Below are 25,432 nucleotides of genomic sequence, written 5' to 3' on the forward strand. Positions count from 1 at the left end.
TGTCCTATTCAAGACTGAAATCTTTACTTTTAATGATTTCCTTAGTCAATGGCATTCCAAAATTATTGACATGGTACAAAGTACTATTCATGTGTTTGATACATATCACAGAACCCATAGGAGGCTTTTATTTATTCATGAGTCTTAACACCTGGAATTTCTAGAGTACAGACTGGGCCTTAGAATTTTTTGACTCCTCTGATGATTTTAATATTCAGCCAAGGGTGGTATCACTGGTAAAGAGAATACTGCATGTATCAGAATCACTTGGTGGGGAGTTGATAAAAATGCAAGTGCTCACTCCTGATTTCAGAATCCTGACTATGGTAGGAAGAGAATAGGAGAACTTGATAGTAATCTGTACTTCTTTGTTGATTTGTTTGTTTTGCAGACACAATCCAGGGTCTTGCCCGTGCTAAGCATGTACCCCAGGTACTACCTATACTTTTAAAAAGTAACCAGGTCATTTCCAATGAATACAAAGTTTAATAAGACTGACCTAAACTAACTGTCTTTAGTCAAGTCTACATTTCTTAGCTACAAAAAGGCAATGATTATGCTTACCTCCCTGCGTTAAAGTATAAAGGAATACTAATAAATAATCTAAAATAGCATTGTGGTCATTAAATTTAAGCTGAATTAAAATATTTTATGCCACAATTTAAGGCATGAACTTGATATCAGGCTTGCTTACATGCTCATTGAAAACTGGCCTAGAGAAAATTAATGACTTTGTCTTTAGAAAAATGTCTATAAAATTCCTGGCTTTTTGACTAATTTATTAATATCAACTAGGTTTTGAAAGCTGTATATTTCCAGATTTCAACAGGATGAAATAGTCTAGTCAGTAAAACATTAGCAAGCACTTTTTCTTATGGATCCATTACCATGATGAAAAATTTAAGCCAATGTGGGGATGTAAACCTATAGTCCCAGCTAATTGTGAGGTGGAAGCAGAATTGTTTTAAGCTTAGGAATTTGGGGCCAGTCTGGGTAACATAGAAAGACCTGTTATTGAAAAACAAATTTTTTTTTTTAAATGGAAAACAACTTCCAAAAGCTAGATCTGAATAAAGAGAAAATACTCTTTCAACTTCAAAACTGTGTCACTTTTATTGAATAATTTTAAAATATAAAAATAAAACTGTCTAATGGGCTCAGAAGATTCTACATTGGCTTTTTTCATATTGAAAATATAATTTAAGAATTATCTAAACAGATTAGAAATCAGATGGCTTTGTGGGGATACAGCGCATTTGTAGAGTGCTTGCCTCACATGCAAGTTTCAATCCTTAGCATCATAAAAAAAAAAATCAGATGGCTTAATTTAAATCTTTTGCTTGTCTAATTTCAAATCTTAAAAGTTCTCCAAACAGATGTTATTTATGTCTTAGAATGCCTGTTCCTTAATCCTCTACAATTTATATGAAAAAAGCAGACAAGGAGAATGTATGACACTTACTTATAAGTAGTCATTACATTATGAAATATTTTTCTACATGTATTCTTTAACCTCAGTCAGAAGCTCTGATGTTGCCTGCAAAGAGCACTGTTTAGTATTTTAAAACACATATCTGTACATATATTTATATTCCTGTGCTTAGTTTAATATATATATGGGCATCATTTTCAACATGTATGTATACAATAGGCACATATATTCATATATACGTACACAATTATTGCAATTTATGAAAAAATTATACAAGGAAATTCTATGAATATACAAACATCTTTCTTCAAAGTTCCTAAAAATGAAATTTGCACTTCACTTTTCAGTTATCTAAGATTTGGCAAATATTTTGAAAAGCTGCCAGGTCCAAAGAAATCGATGCCTGTATAATTAACACATAAGGAAATAAGACATCTTAGGTTGCAAATGAAATCTTGACAATTCCTTTGAATTTTAACAATCATGATAAGAATTAAGATCACTATGCTCTTTGGCTAAAACAAACATTTTAAAATGTTGATTCAGGATAAAGTAATATGTGAGGGTAAATCTGGAAGCTCAGTAAAAGAATGGATGGTTAAGTCTTAGATTCCTTCTTTCATTGTATTAGTATCCATATAAAAAAACCCTGGAAATTTAAATAGATGCCGATATGTTCACTTTCTATTTCTTTCTTTTTTTTTTTTTTTAAAGTTTTTAATATTTATTTTTTAGTTTTCGGTGGACACAACATCTTTATTTTTATGTGGTGCTGAGGATCGAACCCAGTGCCCCACTCATGCCAGGCGAGCACGTTACCGATTGAGCCACATCCCCAGCCCCTCACTTTCTATTTCATAATAGCCATTTGTCAATGTTTCTTAAGCAAGCCTATCATTCTTTTTTTAAATATAACACTATCATTTTACAACAGGAAAATATTCAAGTGAAAGCATATGCTTTGGCTTGATGCAGGGTCATTAGGCTAAAAAACCCTAATGTTCTACTTGAATATATTAAAAATAAAGGTAAGATTATACATGAATAGAATCACCTAGTCTGTCCAGATCTTAGATTTGATATGACAAAAGCAATTACCCTTGGAAGTTAAAACTTTTATTTAATGGAAAATGGTTGGCATTTTAACAAATATTCAATATTTCACTTAAAAACTAACTGCTAGATTGCAAAGATGAGTATTATCATTTTTTAAACATAAAAACATTCAAAAATTAAATATATATACTCTTATCAAGATAACTTAATTTATACTTTGTAAAACAAATAATTTTTACCATTCAGCATAAAGATATGACTAAAAGAGCAGAGTTAATTTATTGTGAGGTGGTTGTCCCAAAATCAAGAAGATCTTAGATGACAACCAAAATTTAGTGTGTGCAAAAATGGATCTAGCTATTCCCCATTACCATGGTTGGTGAAAAGAAAATGTACGTGGAGTCCTGTACACAGATACAATGACACATTTTAAGGGACTCATTTATAAACTAGGTGGACAACCAGTCTGGCAGAAAATCAAATATGAATATATAAACATCCTATCTGAAGTGGGTAGAGGAATTGGAACTGCTTATCCAGAAAGAACAAAGATTTGGAAGAAAGCCCTCCATCACAATTAACAATAGGCAAGACTGTGACTCAAAAGGGGAGCAGACATAGACACTCATGGCTCACTTCTTCCCAGACTCCCACTTAAAATGACAGGAAAAGAAATAAAAGTGGTGAAACTCTACAACAAAGATCATGGCAGGAGGGGGACATGAGCAAATACAATTTCTAGACTAATATAAAAAAGATAAAGGTGTGCTTGTATGTAAGTAGAACAAAGGAAGATAGTTACACTAAGAAAGATTCCACAGAAGTGTGTTGACTGCCCCCACAGAGTTGAGGTGAGGTTGTGGATTCAGGCCCCAGTGGCAGAGATCAGGCTGACCACAGGTCTGTTACAGAACTACTGATCACTCCATCTGTGTGAGTGGTGAAGCCTACAGGTGCTCCTCACACTCCACAACAACAAAGGAACAACCAGAAGAAAGAAGGTGTGCTTGGAAATATTAAGTAATATGTAAAAAAAAAAATTTAAAGTAAAAATAAAATAATTAAATTGGAGAGTTGGATCAAAAAGTGGAGGTTTCTCCCAGAAAGCAAAGAAAACCACAGACAGAAAATACTGTATCAAAGAACATAAGTTATAAGAACTTCTAAAATCCAATTAATAGAAATTCATAACTGGAGAAGGGAGTAAATTGTAAAATAATTAATAAAATAATATTTTTTCAAGTTGAAATATAAGAGGGGTCATGGAATGCTTAGGAGAAAGAAACACAAATTTAAAATGTGGTTATATAATTTCAAAATAACAAGTTAAGGAGAAAATTATAAAAATCTTCAGAAAAAAATGTAGAGCACAACAAATAACAAGGATGTGACCAACATTAGAATCATGTCAGCAACAATGCTAGTTAACGAATGGGTCACTGTTTTTAAAGTTCTGAAAGAAGATATACAAGTTATGACCTAGTTATACCTGATCTATCAAGAATGATGACAGAATTAGACCCACACAGAAAGACATTAGGGGGTTAACTGGGGATGAAATTAAGAGAAGAAAACAAAGCTGTTAAATGAGATAGAGGGTCCAGACCAGAAGAGAAATGAAGGCAAGCCCCAAGATAACATTTAACACCAAACCAAGCCAACAACCATCTTGTAGAAACTAGAGCAGAGAAAGATTCTTGGAAGGAAAAACACCAGAAAAACCAAACTCTACAAAGAATGTAAAAGAAAGACATGCAATTGGAAACACAGTAAAAACAAATGTCATGGGCCAAATTAAAGCTGCCAGTGCAAATTAAAACAGGAAGATCATGAACTCTAGAAACAGAATAGATTCCAAGGGATAAACAGCATGGGTAAGAAGCTGAAAGACGATGAAAATATAACAAAGAAAGGCTATTTTATTCCATCAATAAGAACTATGGAGAGTAACTAGGAAATCAGAGCCATAATTCTTCCATACTGACCTGATATTTTAACCACATATAGACATCAGAGATAAACTCTGTATTTGTTCATTCATGAGAGGCAAATTTGGATTCAATATGAGGAATAATGTTATAAACCTTTATTAAAGATGTTAGAAAGTAAAGCAAATGAATCAAAACACCAGAAGAATCCAAGCAGAAATTAAATGATCACCTATATGAGACGCTATAAAAGAAGACAGGAGATTCAACCACATGCTCATTCAACAAATGACTGGAGCTTTCCTAAATCTAAAACACTTTACTACTCACTACTCACTAGGAAATATATTATTATAACAGGAAACAACAGCCTTTTTAGATGTGAGAGCTATTACCCAGGATGAAAAGTTTACTACTAACAAAGCGGAAAAAAAGTAAAAAGAAAGAAGGCACAAGCTGGAATTTATACAACGGAAGAAATCCTAAGAAATGGTAGGTAGTTCATTTGCCCTAAATTCACTTAATTTGTGAAATAACATGAACAAATAGAAAACTTCACAACTTTTATGATAGCCTATGTTAACTTTAATACTATTATATGTTTCATAAGTATAAAACAATACTTACAATCATTATTCTCTTTTCTAATAATATTAATTTTAAATCAATAAAGTATGATCATGAAAACACCACATTCGGGCAGTTTTATTGCATTTAAAATCTCTTACCAATCATATCCTACAGCAAAAGATGTTTCAATTACAGGAGCAATGAGTTTTGCAGCTGTCATGATGTATTTTTCTGCCATGGCTTTCCTATATCAAACAAACAAAGTTTTATTTAGAAATATGAAACATAAATAGTTAAAATTTAGCTCTTAAAATGTAAGTATAAACATCTGTCAAAGCTAACATACCACAGGAGCTTCTTAAATGATGGACAACTACACAAGAAATATGCTTGCAAGTCAGGTTAAAAAAAATACAATTTGGAAATATGACAAGCAACATGACTGCCATCTGGGTCAACAACGTTTATTCCATTTTCTGCCTGATGATGCCTTCTGACAAACTAAAGAAACAAAGAGACACTACAGAGGCAGCCTGTGTGGCTCTACTGCAGAACTTACATAACCTACAATGTGAACATGAAAGTAAATAGTGAAAATGACCACTGAAGAAATAGTGTGAAGTGAACAGCAAAAATGAATCACTACATGTTTCTTTGAATGCATATGTACATGTATGTGCACGTGTATAGGCATACATATATAAAATCGTACACTGTCCCCAATACTGGAAAATGCCAAATTGTATTTCAAAGTGGACATGCCAATTTATAGTGGTAGATGAATGTTCCTTTAGTCTTTTTTTTCTTGGATTTATAAACACAAGCAGTTTTTTAAATGGACTCAAAATGTATATAACTATTATATAATCTGTATTTATTATACTATATTGTTGTGAAAACAATATTTTTCCAAGTCATTAAACATTAATTCTGTAATTTCTTTCTTTTCATTAAACATTTTGACACTCATAAATTCACATTTATAAAAAAAAGGAATAGGGATACCTTTTACTCTTTACCCTGTTTCTCCAAGGGGTGACGGTATAACATCACAACCAAGATTCTAGCATTGATACAGTGAATATATGGAGTAGTTCCATTATGTTTTCATTCCCTCATGTTATCTTCCTAGCACTCCTCTTCAACTCCTGACAAGCATTAATCTGATCTCCATTTCTCTAACATAATCTTTGGAAAAGGCTATTTTCATAAGATAATTTCCTTCAGATCCACCCAAATTATTGCCATATTAATTTCTTTTTGTTGTTGATTAATATTCCATGTTATATATCAACTGATGCAGAAAAGGCACTAGAAAAACGTCAATACTCATTCATCATAGAAACTTCCAGAAAAATAGGGACAGAATTTTTCAACTTGCTTGAACCATAAGTTTTTTTCCTTAACTGGTTAATATGACTGATATTTAATGAACCAGGCTTGTATCCTTGGAATAAACCCTACTTTTAATTTTTAAAAATGTATTCCTGAATTCTTTTTTTTAAAACAGCTTTATAAAGATATAATTCACATATCAATTTACCAATGTCAAGTCTACAATTTAATGATGTAAGTGTATTCACAGATTTGTGCAACAACCTACCCTAATAAATTTTAGAACATTTTCACAACCTTAAAAAGAAACTCAGTACCAATTAGCAGACACTTTCCTGTGCCTATCAACCACTGATCCACTTTCTGTTTTTATACCTAGTCTTTTTTTCCATTTACCATATTTTCAAGGCTCATCTGTATATAGCATATATTCCATTGTACGGATAGAACATATTTTTAAATTCATGAGTTGTTGGACATTTGGATAATTTCCACTTTTAGATACTATGAATAATGTTACTATGAACATTTGTATACAAATTGTTATGTGAACCATGTTCTAACTGCTTCAGATTATCTACCTAGGACTAAAATTGTTGGGTCACATGATAAGTTTATGTATAAGCTCTTGAGGAAGTTCCAGTCTGTCTTCCAAAAAGTTACAGTACCATTTTATATTCTCACCATCAGCATGAAGGGGGGGGGGGGATACCAATTTATCTACCTTCTCACCAACATTTATTATCTGAATTTTGTATTATAATCTAATATTGGTGAAAGGTGGTATTTCATTGCAATTCTGAGTTGCAGTTCCTTAGCAGCTTCTGTGGGTTTTTCTTAGAGACACTTTATCTTTTCTTGTGCCTATTCGGCATTAATGTGTCTATTTTGAAAAAAATGTCTATTCAGATCCTTTGCACATTTTTCTGAACTCCCCAAACCTCAAGTACTCATTTAGTACTACCAATAGGATTTGATGGGAAAATACAGAATAAACAGTTACATTTCATGATTAATTCAAATATTCACATTGTTTTAAAAAATGATAGAATTTTTTAAAAATAATTCTTTTAGTTGTCAATAAACCTTTATTTAATTTATTTATATGCAGTGCTGAGAATGGAACCCAGTGCTTCACCCATGCTAGGCAAGTGCTCTGGCACTGAGCCACAACCCCGGCCCAGAAAGTTAGTTTTGAAATAAAAAGAGACACAAGTTAAACATTTACAACCAGAAATATATGCAATATTTATACCTAACCTTTGCACATTTTAAACTGGATTATTAGACCATTTTTCATTGAGTCGAAAACTTACTTACATAGTTTAGAGATAAGTTCCTTCTTAGATATATGATTTGCAAGTATTTTTCTCTCATTTGGTGGGTTATATTTTCACTGTCTTGATAGTGTTGTTTGAAGGACATACATTTTTAATTTTGATGATGTACCATTTTTTTTATCACTTGTGTTTTGTGTCATATTTAGGAAACCACTGCCTAATCCGAGGGTAATATTTAATTTTAGGTGTTTTTATATGAATTTTATAGTTTTAGCTCTCACATCTAGGTCTATGGTTCATTTTGAGGTACTTTTTGTATATGATACGTGGTGAAAGTTTTTTAAGAAAGCAGTCAATCTCATCTCACTTGCTAAATTTGTATGTCTTCTTTTATTATCCTTTTGATGTCTGCAGGATCTGTAGTGATTGTTTTATTCTCAACATTTGTAATTTTGGTCTTCTCTCTTTTTTTGTCAGTCTTGCTAGAATTTATCAATTTTTTTTTCAAAGAATCAGTTTATTTCCTCTGCAACCTTCTTGAATTCATTTATTAATTGTAATGATAGTTTTTTGGTGAACTATTACTATTAAATATGATCTAACTGTGGGTTTTTCATAGAGACACTTTATCACATTGAGGAACTTCCTTTTTACTTCTTGCTTTTTAAGATTTTTGTTTGGGTTTTTTGTAATCATGAAAGAATTTTGGATTGCACTGAATTTGCAAATAGATTTGGGGAGAAAATAGATATTTTCTATTGTTACTGTTTTCAATAAATTGTTTTTATTCCTCTATAAGCTTTCTGGATTCTGATGATATAAATGTTAGATCTTTTATTAGAAGTCCCACAGTTCCCTGGGGTACTGCTCATTTTTTTATACTGGTTCTTTTTAGTTATATATGACAGTAGAATCCATTTTAATTTAATTACATAAGCATGTCTTATTCTGATTAGGAGCCCATTTTTGTGGATATACATGATAATAAGATTCACTGTGGTGTATTCATACATGTGATTGCAAAATTATGTCAGATTTATCCCATTGTCTTTCCTTTTCCTATCCCCCATCTTTTTCCTTCATTCCCCTTTGTCTAATCCACTGAATTTATTTTATTCCCTTCCCCTGCATTGTGGGTTAGCTTCCACATATCATTTAAAACATTTGACCTTTGGCTTTTAGGGACTGACTTATTTCACTTAGCATAATAGTCTTCAGATACATCCATTTACTGGCATATGTCATAAAGAAATTCTTCTTAATGGCTGAGTCACACTCATACATTGCTGGTGAAACTGAAAATTGGTGCAACTATTCTGGGAAGCAGTATGGAGATTCCTAAAAAAACTAGGAATGGAACCACCATTTGACCCAGTTATCTCACTACTGAGTATATGCCCAAGGATTTTAAATCATTTTATTTTTTTTAGTCTAGTTCCACTCTACAGATTAGACTAGGTAATTTTTGTTTTCTATATTCCAGTTCACTCTTTCCCCTATCCCCTCTATTCTATCAATGGGTCTATCCATGGACCTTCGATTATCATATTTTTCAGTTCTAAAATTTCCATGTGCTGCTTGTTTATATCTTCTATTTCTTTGCTGAGATTCTGTTTGTTTTCTGAAGCTTTCTATTTTTTCCATGTTTTAAGCATGCTTATAACTGTTTATTGAAGCCTTTTTATCATGGTTGTTTTAAAAATCTGCCAGATAATTCTAACATCTTTGTCATCTTAATGTTGCCATATAGCAATTCTCTTTTTTAATTTAGTTCAAGTTTTCCTGGGTTTTCTGAGGGGGTATAACAAGTGATTCCTGATGGAGATTTGGACACTTTTATTATGAGAATCTGGACTATTTTATATTTTAGCTGGTTTTCTTGGCACCATTCTAACACAAACAGGAAGGTGAAAGTGCAAGTCTAGATTCCCCACAAAGACCCCTGAATCGGGTAGGGGGGTGGGTGGATGGGGGGTATAGCTTCCTGCTTCTGCTGTGCAGGGTGGAAGTTCCTGCTACATGGTCTCTACTAAGACCCTGGTGAGAAACCTTGTTATCACTTGGCAAGATTAAAGGCTCCACTCTCCACTATACCTCCCTCCTTCAACATCACCCTAGGAAAGACTGGTAGGGATACTTCATTACTGCTGAGAGGGGTAGAATTCAGACTGTCCATACGGCATCCACTGACAACAAAGAGGAATGGGATTTGTTAATAGTCTTTGAGGATGACAGTCCTGGTCCCCTGCCTAGCCTTTTCTGATATTATCCTTGTGGGGTATTGAGGTGCTTTTCTTATAGCACAGCCTCACAAAGGTGTGAGTCTAGGTTTACTTTATTCAGATTTTGCTGGTGTCGGTGGGAGTGCAGCCAATTCTTTCCGTGGTATTTCTCTAAAAGTTGTCTATCTTGCTAGTCTACCCCCTGTCCTGGTTTGTTTGCTAGAGAAAACAGGCTTTTCTTAAGATTTTTTTTTTTTTTCTTTTTTTAAGAGCACCTATAAGGATTTTCTGATTGCCAGTTCTTTAGCTCCAAGTCTGGGATGTTCACTGCATCCCCAGGACCCTTGCTGATCTGTCCTCCTCTTTCTGCCTTTCTTGTATTTGCTTTACATATAACTTCCAGAGTTTTTAGCTGTACTTAATGAGAAGAATACAAAAAAGGGCTGGAATTGTGGCTCAGCGGTAGAGTTCTCGCCTAGCACATGCAAGGTGCTGGGTTCGATCCTCAGCATCACATAAAAAATACAAAAATGTATGTCTATTTTATCTTTCCAGAAGCCTCTCTTCAATTTAAAACTAATTCTTAAAGATTACTGCCCTCCATACATAAAATGAAGTATTATAAAAAGGAAGGAGATCTTGATACATACTACAACATGAATGAACCTTGAGGACACTATGCTAAGTGCAAAAAGCCAGTCACAAAAAGAAAAAAAAAATGTGAGATTCAACTTACATTAGAACACTCAAAATCATAGAGAGCAGAATAGTATTGCTAAGGGATGGAATGTGGGAGCAAAAAATGGGGAGCTATTGCTTAATAGGTAAGAGTTTCAGTTCTGCAAGATGAAGAAAGTCCTCAAGATCAGTCATATAATAGTGTGAATGTACTTAACACTTCAGATGATAAATTTTATGTTATATATTTTACCACAATTAAAAGAAAATAATTAAGGGCTTTCTACCATGTAATGTACTCCTAATTTATCTACTGCATGTTCACTAAATTTAAAATTTCCAAAATGAGATAGGGTTTGAGGGATACAGAAAAAAGAAAAAAAGAAAAATCTGAGTCTCAAAAGAAAACCACGGATACAGAAAAAGATACGACCAGTCTCAAAAGAAAAATGTTCACAAACCACAAGGATACGAAATAAGCAACTTTTTTTTTTTTTTTTTCCTTTTTAGGTGCTGGTGATTGAACCCATGGCTACTTTACCATCAGACTATATCCCCAGCCATTTAAAAAAATAATAATTTTTAATTTTTATTTTTGCAGTGCTGGGGATCAAACTCAGGGCCTCATGCATGTTAGATAAGCACTTAATCATGAAGCTACATTCCTAGCTCTATTTAACTTCCTGAGTTACTGGGATCACAGGTGTGATTACATAAACAACTCTTTTTTAAACTCTTTTTTTTGGGGGGGGGGGTGTCACTGGGGATTTAATTCGGGGGCACTCAATTGCTGAACCACATTCCCAGACCTATTTTGTATTTTATTTAGAGCCAGAGTCGCACTGAGTTGCTCAGCACCTGAACTCACAATCCTCCTGCCTCAGTCTCCATAGCCTCTGGGATCATAGACTAGGCACCACTGCACCTAGCTTAAACTCTTGATTAAGAAAGCAACTCTTGATAATCCAGCCCCATCGCTTGCCTACAAAAAGTTTCATGATATGAGGGCAATGCCCAAGTACTAGAAATATTGGCACAAAACTGCATAATTCTATCCTGACTCCACCTTTAGTCCGGTTTCTAGTTACTATCTCTCTATAAAAATTAATAACCAAGACCAAGGGGTTGCTGATTTCTCATTCTCAAAAGATGGCCCACATTCTCCCTTGAATGTATATTCCTTGCTTTACCAAAAGGGTCTCACTCTCAATACAGCCTCCATTCTCCCTGAATGTACCTCTGCTTTCCTAAATAAATCTCTGTTTGTGCCTCTAACAGATGCATCCTTAAATTCATGTTTGTCAAGAGCCCCACTCAATTTTGAGTTGAGGTACTCCTCTCCAAAAACTCCTTGGACTTTCTCCAGTGATAAAATTATACTTGGCAGAGACCAAGTACATGTGATATTGTGATAGAAATATATTTAGTATTCATTCTGGTGCCTGGCAAAGAGCTCTTGGAATCTTCTGAATGATGGAAGTGCCTTTTGTTAATTATAATGAGCCCCTTTTAACCATACTTGACTTTATGTTAATGAGGTGACTTCATATTAGCCCATAGAAAGTTTCAAAATGGGGCTTGGTTGCCACTGGAATCAACCATACATATGATCGAAGAGTTGGAACTTTCAGTCCCATCCCTCAACCTCCAGAGGGAAGAGGGGTTAGAGACTAAGTTTCATCATCAAAGGCTAATGATATCATCAGTCTTGCCTATATATATATTGAACCTCAGTATAGAAGACCTCCAAGATGGGGAACACATGGAGGTACTAGGTGGGTGGCACACCTGGAGAGGATATGGACACTCTCATACCCTGCCCTATTCATCTCTTCCATTTGGTTATTCCTGAGTTACATTCTTTTTTTTTTTCCGGATTCACTGGGGATTGAACTCAGAGGCACTCAACCACTGAGCCACATCCCCAGCCTTATTTTGTATTTTATTTAGAGACAGGGTCTCAATGAGTTGCTCAGTGTCTCACTTTTTGCTGAGGCTGGCTTTGAACTCTTGATCTTCCTGCCTCAGCCTCCCAATCTGCTGGTATTACAGTTATGCGCCACCACACCTGGCTCTGAATTGCATTCTTTATAATAAACTGGTAAATAAAAACAAAGTGTTTTCCTGAGTTCCATAAGCTCTTGCAGTAAATTACTGAACTCAAGGAGGAGGTGGTAGAAATCCCTAATTTATAGTCTGTTGATCAGAAGTACAGGAAGCCCTGGGTTTGTAACTGGTATCTGTAGTCAGGAGTGGACTCTGAATAAACTCTGAGTAGTTAGTGTCAGAACTGAATTGTTGGACATTCAGTTGGTAACTGAATGTTGGATCATTTATTCTTGATGTGGGAAAACCCCCTATATTTGGTGAAGGAAGTACAAACAGATTATAGTTCCATATTAAAGGAAGAAAAGAATGAAGTAAATATATATTTTTTTCTCTCAGTCTTGGTATTTAATTGGGAGGCATAACAAAAATATGTAAGGACATAATTTTTTAAATAATGGTGATATAAACCAAATTTCAATATTATACCAAATGCAGAGAGAAAGAGTAGGAATAAGTAAGTAAGAATATTGGGATCAGTATGAGAACTGAGATTATTTTGAAGGAGAAAAAGGAATCCAAAAAGTACTGAAATGGTAAAACAACAACACTATTTAAGAAATATATTGAATAAAACAAATTTTGTAAGAAACAATAAAATGCATATTCGATCATTTTAGAGAAATTAAAACTTCACTATCAAGAACCCAAAATATTACCTTTCACGTTCCATTTGCCTGAGATGATCATTTTTTATAGCTTCAATCACTAGGTTTGTATGGGGATCATCCTGAGAAAAGCAATTGAAAGAAAAAATTCAGAAGTAAATGCTAAAAACTTGAATTTGTAATCAAAATCCCAACTAATTGTATAAAATGGAGAGTAAATAAATCTTTCAAAAATATTTTCCCTAATAAAATGCATTTCTTTTTCCTTTTCTTACTTCCAATCACCTATTACATTCTCTAAGGAGCTAGAATACATTCTGAACAGCTGCTACAAGGGTCAGGCTAGAAGGAACAGGAACACAGAGAAGCTGTGGTTGTTAGTATAAATACATGATGTTATAAATTTAAAACTCAAATATATATGCTTTCATGATTATCAACTCCTTAGTATAATCCATGCCGTTATTTCCAGTTGATAATACAGACAGGAGTTCAGGATGTCAATAATACAGCACTCGCCTAGCATGCACAAGTCCCTGGGTTCAATCCCTAACACTGCAAAAATATTTTAAAATGTGACTTTTTCACAACATAGATTCTTTTTTTTTTTTTTGCAATATGAAAATAATACATAATTAACATTTACCTAGCGCTTACTATGTTCAAGGTATGATTTTAAGCATTTTGTAAATTTAATCCTTATAACACTACAAGGTAGGTCATTATAATTAGTACCATTTTATACATAAAGGACCTGAGGCACAAGGAAGGACACGGAAGAATAGAATGGTGAAACTAGGCATATGGCTTGAGTCTACATTGTCTATGAAACTAAAGATATTATGCCATTTTAACCTATAAATATAGGCGATTTAACATTTTGACTTACATAAAATTTACATATAAAAATCTGGAAAATGTTTTTAAAGTGTTAAAAAAAATCTAATTGCCCAGAATATAATTGAGTATTCTTTCAGTTTCTGTTCATGTGTAGGTGTGTATCTATCTGTACTTTTTCACCTAACACTATATAATATTCCCCTAGACCTTTAAAAATAAGACTTTTGAGAGCTGTATTTTGCTTTACTCTCAAATAAAGATAAGGAATTAATTTTTTTTCCACTGTTGACATAGTTAGTACAGATTTTTTTAGGTTTCTCTGCTTAACAATGATTTTTTTTTTTTTAACCAGTGATTGAATTTAGGGGTGCTTAACCACTGTGCCACTATCTAGCCCCCCCACCACTTTTAAATTTTTTTATTTTGAGACAGGGTCTTGCTAAGTTAATTAGGGCCTTGCTTAGTTGCTGAGGCGGGCTTTGAACTTGAGATCCTCCTGCTTCAGCCTCCTAAGCTACTGGTATTACAGGCATGTGCCACCACACCTGGCTTAACAATGATTTTTAAAACATCAAAGGATTTTAGGTTCCATAGTCAAGATGTTACTTTCAATGAATGACATTATTATTTTTAATACAATTCTTTTAGTTTTGACTAAAACTGTGCAGTATGTTTTAACCAAAATCTCTAGCCCTATTTCAATAGATCTAACTGAAATAACAAATTAAATATATCAGTGATAAAAAAACATTAATATAGGTCTGTAAAAAACTCAAGAAGTCATCAATTCTAATTTGCTCATTTCTAGAAACAGGAAAACACAGTTAAGTAGGAGATGGCTTTTTCTTTTTAAGTATTTTTTTTTTTTTTTTTTTTTAGTTGTAGATGAACACAATACCTTTATTTTATTTTATTATTATTTTTTTTAATGTGGTGCCTGGGATTGAACCCAGTGCCTCATGCATGCTAGGCAAGCGCTCTACCACTTTTAAATACTTAAAAAGAAAAATGTCTTTTTCTTTTTAAGTATTTTTTTTAGTTGTAGATGGACACGATACCTTTATTTTATTTACTTATTTATTTTTATATGGTGCCAGGGATTGAACCCAGTGCCTCACGCATGCTAGACAAGCGCTCTACCACTGAGCCACAATCTCAGCCCCTTTAACTTTTTCATACTCACACTTGGTGAAATATATTTATCATCTTCATCAATTTCTAACGGAACAGCAATCAATTTTTGGAATGCCTTCTTCATTTTTTCTCGGTCTCCAATGGCAAAATAACTAAGAATTAGGTTGAAGCCTGCTTTCAGATTTGGTGCCATGCTCATTATATGCTCAAATGAATTAATGGCATCTGAATATTGACCAGTTTTAATAAATGTAACACCAATATTCTGCATTATTTTAATCCTAAACAAAAATAAACATAGATTAGCATTAAAAGTTTGAATTCTTCAGTATGGCATTCAAGCCATTCCTGTTTTTCTTTTTCATTTTATTTCTTTTTTATTTTATTAAAGCCTTATTATAGTATAGTATACATAATATACATACCAAAAAGTTTGCTTATTATTTAAGTATGTGATTCAATGATTACTTCTATATTTACACTGTTGTGGAACTATAACCACATATTTATTTTAAGTCATTTCTACTACCTTAAAAAGAAAACCTGTGCTTATTAATAGTCATTCTCCATTCTGTTAGCCATAGGAAACCATTAATCTACTTTCTGTTTTTTCTAAGCATTGTATATAAGTGGAATTGCATGATATGTAATACTCTGTGTTAGCATAATCCTTCCGCAGTTCCTCCATATTGCAGCAAGTATCAGTACTTTGCTCCTTTTGTATTGTCAAATAGTATTCTATACTATGGATATATACTGTATTTTACTTAACCATCGCCAACTTGATAGCTCTTTCAGTTATTTACACTTTTGGGCTATTATGATTAATGCTATTATGAACATTTGTGTATAAACCTTTGTGATAACAAACTTTCATCTCTTGGACATACACCTAAAAATGGAATTGCTGGTCATATAATATGTTTAACTTTTAAGAAAATACCCAAGTATTTTCCAAAGTAGCTGCACCATTTTACATATGTAATATATAAGGTTTCAGATTTCCCATGATCTTCATACATACTTGCTATTTTCTATCATTTTGAATAGAGCCATCCTACAGGATGTGATCTGACCTTATTTCCAACTACTCTGACATGAACCCACTGTTTCAACAAATTTATTCAAAATTAGTTTATCAGATCACAAATAATTACTCATCTCATAGCATTCTTTTTTCTGGAATGTTGTCCCTTTTGTCACTTAAGTAACCTATCTCAAGTATACCTATTTCAAAAAGTCTTCCTTTCTTTCTTTCTTTTTTGTTTTTTTTGGTATGGGGGATTGAACCCAAGGGCGCTCAACCACTGAGTCATATCCCCAACTCCCCCTTTTAATTTTTTTTGTAGTTGTAGATGGACAGAATGCCTTTATTTATTTTTATGTGGTGCTAAGGATCAAGCCCAATGCCTTACAAATGCTAGGCACTGAGCTATAGACTCAGCCCTTTTTTATATTTTACTTAGAGAAAGGGTCCCACTAAGTTGCTTAGGGCCTTGTTAAGTTGCTGAGGCTGGCTCTGAACTCACAATCTTCCTGCCTCAGCCTCCTGAACTGCTTGGATTACAGGCATGTGTCACTGTACCTGGCTGAGTCTTTCTTGACCACTATTATTTTCAATATTTATTCCCTTGGCTGAATTAATACAGTACCATTATCTCAACTATTGATTATTAAGTATGGAAATGCCACCTAATATTATTATCTTTTTCTAAAATGCTCAAATTCTTGGTCTCACCTGGATTAAAAGTACCTCAAGCCTACTGTCATGTATAATTAAAAAGAATTAAAAAAAAATTTTTTTTTTAAGTACCTAAAGGGGGCTGGGGCTGGGGCTCACCGGTAGAGCGCTCACCTACCATATGCGAGGCCCTAGGTTCAATCCTCAGCACCATATAAAAAAAATAAAATAAAATAAAGATATTGTGTCCAACTACAATTTAAAAAAAATAAAGTACCTAAAGGGTACATTGTGTCTTATAAGCTAGATTTTGCTGATGATAATTAAATACCATGCAAAATTCAAAACCAAATGATTATAAATAAATTGTCACAGAGGAAATGTCCCCTGTTCCTAGGGGAAATCATTACCTGTAAACATACTGTGTCTGAATATAATAGAAAATATTGTGGGAATATGAAGTATTCCAACATCCTCCCTCCTCTTCTAAGAATCAAAAATAACCCCATCCTTTCACTACCTCACTCTCAAAATATAGAAACAATGTGAGGTAGTTCTAAGTTTCTAGACTTGTTTTCTAATCTGATACATTCTGTAGAAATGCTATTCTGATTATTTGTTGACATTAATTTGTATCATCGTACTAACGGCTTGCAGAGTGAATCTCTATATTGGTCAATTAGCTTAGTTTTATTTCACTTGATCACAAACTATGCATTTAATCTTTAACTTGTCACTATACAAGTGTACACAAGTACTCACAAGTGAATAAAACAAAATATTTCACAGATAACACAAATCCAATAACTCTCATATATAAACACTTCAAAATGTTTAACCACTAACCAAAGATCAGAACATCTATCTTGTTTCTGAAAAACAACAACTTAAATTTTACAGTAATCTTGGTGATTGCTTACCTCATTTCTTTATGAACACTTGGGATTTGGTCTAAGGCCATTCGGTAGAACTTAATGGCTTTGGAATAATTTCTTTGTTTTAAGTAAATATTTCCCATATTCACTTTCAGTCTCCCTAATTAAAAAAAAATGTATAATATTCTTATTTTTGCACTTTTTCTATGATATTGTAGATGATCTTAATTCATATTCTCTGATGTTCTTAAGTTATAAAGTTTTAGACATTACCTAAAAATCTAATTTTAAAATAGTTATACTGTTTCATGTATTCAAACATTAGTTTCTGAGAGGCAATGAAACTTAAGATAGTAGATGTCTGAAAGTATGGTTGGAAAGAAAATGACTTACATTATAAAACTGAAAGTATATTCTGCTAAAAAAAAAAAAAAGTGAGACTATATGGCATTTTAAAATTAGACTAAAAAATGTCACACACATTTTAATATGATGTTAAAAGGAAATGATATTCTGATAAACTTTAATATTGCAACTAAAAATTTATATAATATAAATGCTAAATATAAACTCTAGTCTATTGGGACATATTTACAGATGGCAAAGCATATTCTATGGGGATGCCATGGCTCATTCTACCTGTGGTAACAGAACACATTTTTTGTTTACCATTATGTAACATACTTCATACCAACCATATTTCTTCATTTGTATTTGTATGGATTTTCACATACAGTATCTCTAAGAAGGATACCTCATCATAAATACAAATTTGCTTAGAGCATAGATCATTTCATTATAAGGAAGCATAAAGTAGGGAGATATAAATTAACACTACAAAAGAGTTATGCCTATTGGCAAAACTGATTATACACCTACCTGCATTGCTAAACATCTTGTTTTTCACTATAACTTGATATGTGTTTAGTGCTTCTGCATACATTTCATTAGCTGAATACTGACTGGCCAAGTTGAAAAGAACCTAAGGAAGAAACAATGGCAAAAAGACATAATGATTATATTAGGTCCTGTTCACTTCTGATCTGTCTAGAGATTTAAATCATACAACAAAAGCTGCTTATATCAAGATACTCAACCAATTTAGAAATATCTTACATCCAAATAAGCCACAACATTAAGAGATAAACAGCTGTCCTCTATACATTTCACTTAATTTTCTATGTACTCTATTTTAACTAGTATTTGCCATCCATTAATAGCTGAAAGACCCACAAAGAATAAATGTATATTGTTAATGTTGCTGGTGATAAAGGAAATAAGCAAGATAAATGGATTAATTCTCTTTGTAAATATAAACTAAATGTCCCATGGAAATATCTTTTTTTTAATATTTATTTTTTTAATTATAGGTGGACACGATATCTTTACTTTTTTATTTTTATGTGGTGCTGAGGATAGAACCCAGTGCCTCATGAATGCGAGGCGAACGCTCTCCCCTGAGCCAGAATCCCAGCCCCCCTGGAAATATCCCTAAAGTATACCAGGGAAGAATTTGCATAGTAACAGCTTTATATACAAAATGATAACTAAAGTCATCAAAGATAGTATTTTATGTATCTACAGGTAAAAAAATTATCACAATAATTTATTGCCTGAAGATCTCATGGAATTTAAAAAAACTAACTAGTAAATATCTAGTATTTTAAAATTTCAAATTCCCCCTTTTAAATTAGTTTAGTATATGAAGACTTTGCCCACTGACAAGGAATTTTTATACAAGGAATTCTTTTCAGAATAAATGTTTTGCTAGAAATTAAATATATTTTCACTACCCTCACAAAGCATTATCTTATTTATTTGAAATCCTTGAAAATCACTGATCCAAATGTCTACATTACAATCTCATTAAGATAACCACCCTGATTGAGCATAAATATTAAAAGTCTTCAAGGCTGGGGATGTGGCTCAAGCGGTAGCACGCTCGCCTGGCATGCGTGCGGCCCGGGTTCGATCCTCAGCACCACATACAAACAAAGATGTTGTGTCCGCCGAGAACTAAAAAATAAAATAAATATTAAAAAAAAAAAAAGTCTTCAAGCTATTGGATGGTGGGTTTGATCTTTGTACAAACTAAAAATGAGTGTCTCATGAATTAAAGATTATTATGTATTTGATTCTGGTACCTAAAAAAAAAATCTGATTTTAACAATAAAAGATAAGGCAAGGACTGTGGTTGTAGCTCAGTGGTAGAGTGCTTACTTAGCACATGTAAGGCACTGGGTTCGATCCTAAGCACCACATAAAAAATAAATAAATAGGGCTGGGGTTGTGGCTCAGTGGCAGAACGCTTGCCTAACACAAGCAAGGCCCTGGGTTCGATCCTCAGTACCACATAAAAATAAATAAAGGCATAAAAACAAATAAAATAAAGTTTAAATAACACTACACATATATTTTTAAAAAAAGAGATAAAGCAAAAAGAAAAAAAAGATGTTAGTGGGGAGGGAAGGACACAGAAAGGTTATTTAACAGGTACAATGTTTTAGGTAGAAGTAAGAAATTCTGGCATGTTACTGAACAGTAGGGTGGCTACAGGTAATGATAATATATTGTATATTTTAAAAAGCTAGAAGAAAGAAGTTTGGATGTTTTTACCATAAAGAAATGATAAATGTTTGAGGCCAATGTGCTTAATCTGATTAAACACTACACAATGTACACATGTATCAAAATATCACATGGTACACCATTAAAATTGTACAATTTTTATATTTTTATGTATCAGTGAACAAAGTTTTAAAAATATGTAAAATAAAAAAGGCTTTTGGAATCCATAAATCTTGGCCAAAATAATTTTCTTTGCAGGTATTTCTATACTTACGGAGTACGTTAAATCCAAATTGATATTTTCTGGAGTTGTAACTTGTTCCCGTTGTCTCACCAGGACTCTCTCTTTTCTTCCTGCATCTTTTGCCTTTTCTAAGGCCTGAAATCAGATTTACACTTTTTAAAATAATTTCTGGGCATTTATCAACTTTCATTCATTTGGGAATTATCAACATGAAGCTTGGCCGAATTCATTTTCCAACCTCAGATTCCCCAGGATGCTTCTCTACTTGAATAGACTTTCCTCTCTACTCTTACATTAAAACAAAACAAAACAAAACAAAACAACCTAGAATATTTGATTAAATGGAGTTCACCATCACAGAATTGTGTCTGTGGTTTTCTGAGAAAGGAGGAGAGAGTATGAAGGATGAAATGTAAAGTGTACTTGCACCAAGTCAAGTCTGTACCTTTCACCACCTTTTGAGTTCGACCATGCCTACCTCCCTACCTTTTCTTTCCTCCTAATTCCTACATCGTTAGGTATTTTAATTCAATTTTGTGAGGAAGGAATTTAAGTAAAATTTTGTTTCTTATTTAACATTCTTCGGGAGGCTCAAAATACAAGTGAAAGAATAACTGCTGCCTAATATTACAAGAGATTCTTAGGCTGGCTCTAATACTACTCAGAATGTCAAGAAGCTTTCATTGATTTCCACATTAAAATTCAATAAGAGACTTTGCTTTTATTAGAAATAAATAAAAATAGCACCAATTCTATAAGCAATAAAAGTAGGGGTTTATATTGAACATTTCTAATAGTATGCATTAATCTGATAACTGAGTCACAGAAATTATATTTACATGATAGGAAAATCAAAGTAATGAGAACAAAGCAAATTAAAAGATCAAATTTTGAAAAGCAGAATTTTAAAGAGCAGAGAAGACATATATCTCTATAGACTTCGTAATTTCAATTCCTATTACTTTGTGAACTTACCAATTTTAAGTCTCCACAACTGTTAGCAATACAGCTTTCTTCTACCAACTCATTTACTTTCTTCTCTAATTGTCTAATCTTTTCTTCTGGACTGTTGAAGAAAAAAGCAAGTGTAATTTAAATCATTCAACTACTAATATTTATACTAAAATTGCATTTACTTTTAATACTGTCCATAACATGCTCTTTAACTTTAAGAACAGGTGAGGGCTCAGTGGTGCATACCTATAATCCCAGCCATTCGGGAGGCTGAGGCAGGATGATCTCGAGTTCAAAGCCAGCCTCAGCAAAAGCGAGGCACTAAACAATTCAGTGAGACCCTGTCTCTAAATAAAATACAAAACAGGGCTGGGGATGTGACTCAGTGGTTGACTGCCCCTGAGTTCAAGCCCAAGTTACCCTCCCTCCCCGCAAAACAAAACAAAACAGGTGACAGATATAAGACAAATGTATAAATGGCATTAAAGAACAAATGTATTGCTGATTTTGATAAATATACTATATAATTATTCATAATTATAATAAAATAGCTAACATTTATTTAGTACAACTCTATTAACACAGCAAAATGCTTTACCCTAATAATTTCATTTATTCCTCATAACAGCACTTGACACAAGTACTATCATTATTTCTATGTTACTAAAAAGGAAACTATGTGAAATTTAAGTATTTCACTCAAGATTGCAAAGCTTGTTAGGTATGGTGCCAGGATTCAGACCCAACTACAACAACCCTTGCTACTATATTACTACCACAAAGGAGAAGTCGATTTTCTTTTTTTTCCAGATCCTATGGTAAATGAAACTGTATCTTATGGCTAGGAAAACTGAACACCCTCCCCCACCAAAATTACTTATTATCAGAAAGATGCTAAGAGAAAAATTCTAATAAGGTAAATAAGTTTTAAAATCCTGGCTTCATTAAGAGAAAATAGCACTTTCCTAGCAAGTACAAGATCCTGGATTCAATTCCCAGCACCACAATCAATCAATATTTTTAAAAAGAGCAAATTATCCTCAAATCATTCACATTTCAAATAAACACTGATGTTTTGTTACTACTTTCTTCTGCCTTTAATAAAATTTTACTAAAGATACATTCAAATAGATGGTAGTTCTCTTAATTCTCTACAAATGAAGGAGTAAATAATAACAGTATAGCTTTGTCTATGGAATTATATTCTTTGGGGGAAATCTGGGCCTAAAATGGTAAATTCTATTAGTTTTTTAAGATCTTCAAAATTCTGACTGAGCAAGAACAAAATAGATACGATAACTTTATGAAAGACACTCTGTTCCTAACAAAGACCAAGAAATGAAACCTATATGTAGACATGGTTGGATACCTACTTAACAAGAACTTGCCACCCACCCTGCTTCCTAGCACAGACAATCTAAGCCAGTCTTGAGTATCGCATTCCTTTTTCTAGTATTTGGCTTAACCACGGGCATATAATGCATTGCACATCTGCATGGGATAGAGAGTTCCTGCAAAAATTCTCACTGTTTTTTAAAAGGAACTAGAACTATGAACTGTCTGCTGCTTTATCAATTACAAAGAGATTTTGAACTCTTACTACTCTATTGGCATCATAATGATGGGCAAGTTCTTAAGAAAAGCCAAGAGAATTAAAAAAAAAAAAAGCTGAACTAGGGATAATGTTATTGAGTAGTTAAATTTACCTTCCCCTGAAATGCCCCTTCTCCACAATTCTCACTATGTTTTTTTAATTGGTTTTCTCTTGTCTGCAGCTGAAAAGATCCTAAATGACATACTTAAATAAAAGAATATACTTTTATTAGCAAACATGCTGTCATTAATGAGTGCACAAAATAAAACAATTGCCTATAGCGGTTCCTTGTTAGCCGAAAAAGGGAACTTAAGTAACTTATACAATGGTCCCAAACATTGATTTTTAAGAATTACACAATTCTAGGGGAGGGGGGATAGTAGAGGATAGGAAAGGTAGCAGAATACAACAGTTACTAATATGGTATTATGTAAAAATGTGGATGTGTAACCGATGTGATTCTGCAATCTGTATTTGGGGTAAAAATGGGAGTTCATAACCTACTTGAATCTAATGTATGAAATATGATATGTCAAGAAATTTGTAATGTTTTGAACAACCAATAAAAAAAGTATAATCAGAAAAAAAAATAAAAATAAAATAAAATAAAAAAGAATTACACAATTCTGGGGGCTGGGGATGTGACTCAAGCGGTACCGCTCTCGCCTGGCACGCGCAGGGCGCTGGGTTCGATCCTCAGCACCACATAAAAATTTAAAAAAAAATAAAAATAAAGATGTTGTGTCCACCGAAAACTAAAAAATAAATAAATAAATAAATATATATATATATATATATATATATATATATATATATATATATTTTTTAAAAAAAAGAATTACAATTTTGGGGCTGGGTTATGGCTCAGTGGTAGAATGCTCGCCTTGCACATGCAAGGTCCTGGGTTTGATCCTCAGCACCACATAAAAATAAATAAATAAAATAAAAATTATTTTAAAAAAAGAATTACAATTTTAAGCCGTATATTATACAGAAGCAAAACAGTGTGCGTGGTTAATAGATGAGTTCTGGAACCAAACAACTGTATTTGAATCTGAGTCATTCTCTTTATTAACCTTAGCAAGTCAAGATCTCTGTGTTTCTGTTCCTTCTCTATGAACTGGTGACAGTAATAACCCCATTTTTATGTGTAATGCACTTGGAACAGTACCTGCACACAGCAAGTACTCAGTAATATTAACTGTTTTTATTGTTTGTGAAATGTATACATCAAGGTACTCAGATACCAGTACATGTATACTGCTGAACGGATACTGCCGTTTTTATTATTATTATTGTTGTTTTAGCTACTAGTTAGACAACAGCACAAAACTTATGTTAATTCTACAAAAAATTATGTTGTTCAGACTGAGGATGGAGCTCAGTGGTAGGCAAGTGCAAGGTCCTGAGTTCAATCCCCAACACCATACACAGACAGATACACACAAATTATATTGCTCAATAATATGATTAAGTTGACATGTATTCTTAATTTTTTTCTTTTAAATGTCCTTTTATAATAATCATAACACATACAATCACATTTGACCCTCAAAAGAAACACTACTGACACCCATAAAAATTAGACATCAAGTCAAATAATATTGTAACAAAACTGCAAAGAACACATGTAGCTATTCTTAGATTTGATTTATTTGCTAGTTCTAAGAACTAGAAATGGTGTTTGATTACTTTCCTGCTGGGACAAACTTTTTAAATTACACATCTGGAAAATAAAAATAAAAAACATTCAGCAACAATAACAAAATGACAATAAAACGACTTGCATACCTATCTTCGTTTTTGGTTTCCAGAGGAGGAGCAGGGCCCCTTGATTGACCAAGTGGGTCAAATGCAGAGCCTGAGACACAATTCAAGAGTTCATATTTAATTTGCAACCCAGAAAACTGAAGAAAACATGAAATTTGCACCTTATTTCATTTACCTACTTATTAAATAATTTAGATTCCCTGTTTGTTAAATGGATATAACATTTATTAAGTCTACATAAATATTTTATATGTCAGGAAATTGGTAAGATCTTTAACATACATGAAACTATGTAAATAAAACTTGTGTGTTAACATATAAAAGATACTCTTAGCATTTCCCCACAGTGAACTCTACCTCTATCTAGCATGATCTCTAAATTATCAATCATGAGAGTTATTATCTGATATTGGCTTCCTAATTTTCCTTACTGGTATAATAAACATTAATTTTTGTCATAATTTTATGTTTTAATTGTTACTTAGCTTCTATAATTAAATACTATTTTCATCTTTCATTTTTTAAAACAAGCTCTAACTTATATAAAATAAAATGCC

General features: G+C 32.9%; 1 protein-coding gene across 6 annotated transcripts in view; it reads right to left on the reverse strand.

Annotated features, from left to right (window-relative positions):
• Window positions 1-25,432, reverse strand: part of Ift88 (intraflagellar transport 88) — a 126,454-nt gene that overhangs the window by 81,929 nt on the left and 19,093 nt on the right. For all 6 annotated transcript variants that reach the window (XM_071611342.1, XM_071611343.1, XM_027941572.2 and 3 more), the window contains 8 exons: window positions 24,897-24,966; window positions 21,533-21,623; window positions 20,588-20,692; window positions 18,625-18,727; window positions 17,791-17,905; window positions 15,239-15,470; window positions 13,267-13,337; window positions 5,145-5,231 (listed from right to left, as the gene is read on the reverse strand). In XM_071611342.1, coding sequence (XP_071467443.1) covers window positions 5,145-5,231; window positions 13,267-13,337; window positions 15,239-15,470; window positions 17,791-17,905; window positions 18,625-18,727; window positions 20,588-20,692; window positions 21,533-21,623; window positions 24,897-24,966 — 874 coding nt within the window. The remainder of the gene's footprint in view (window positions 1-5,144; window positions 5,232-13,266; window positions 13,338-15,238; window positions 15,471-17,790; window positions 17,906-18,624; window positions 18,728-20,587; window positions 20,693-21,532; window positions 21,624-24,896; window positions 24,967-25,432) is intronic.

Source organism: Marmota flaviventris, chromosome 4 (genome assembly GCF_047511675.1).
Source record: "Marmota flaviventris isolate mMarFla1 chromosome 4, mMarFla1.hap1, whole genome shotgun sequence".
Taxonomy (NCBI): domain Eukaryota; kingdom Metazoa; phylum Chordata; class Mammalia; order Rodentia; family Sciuridae; genus Marmota; species Marmota flaviventris.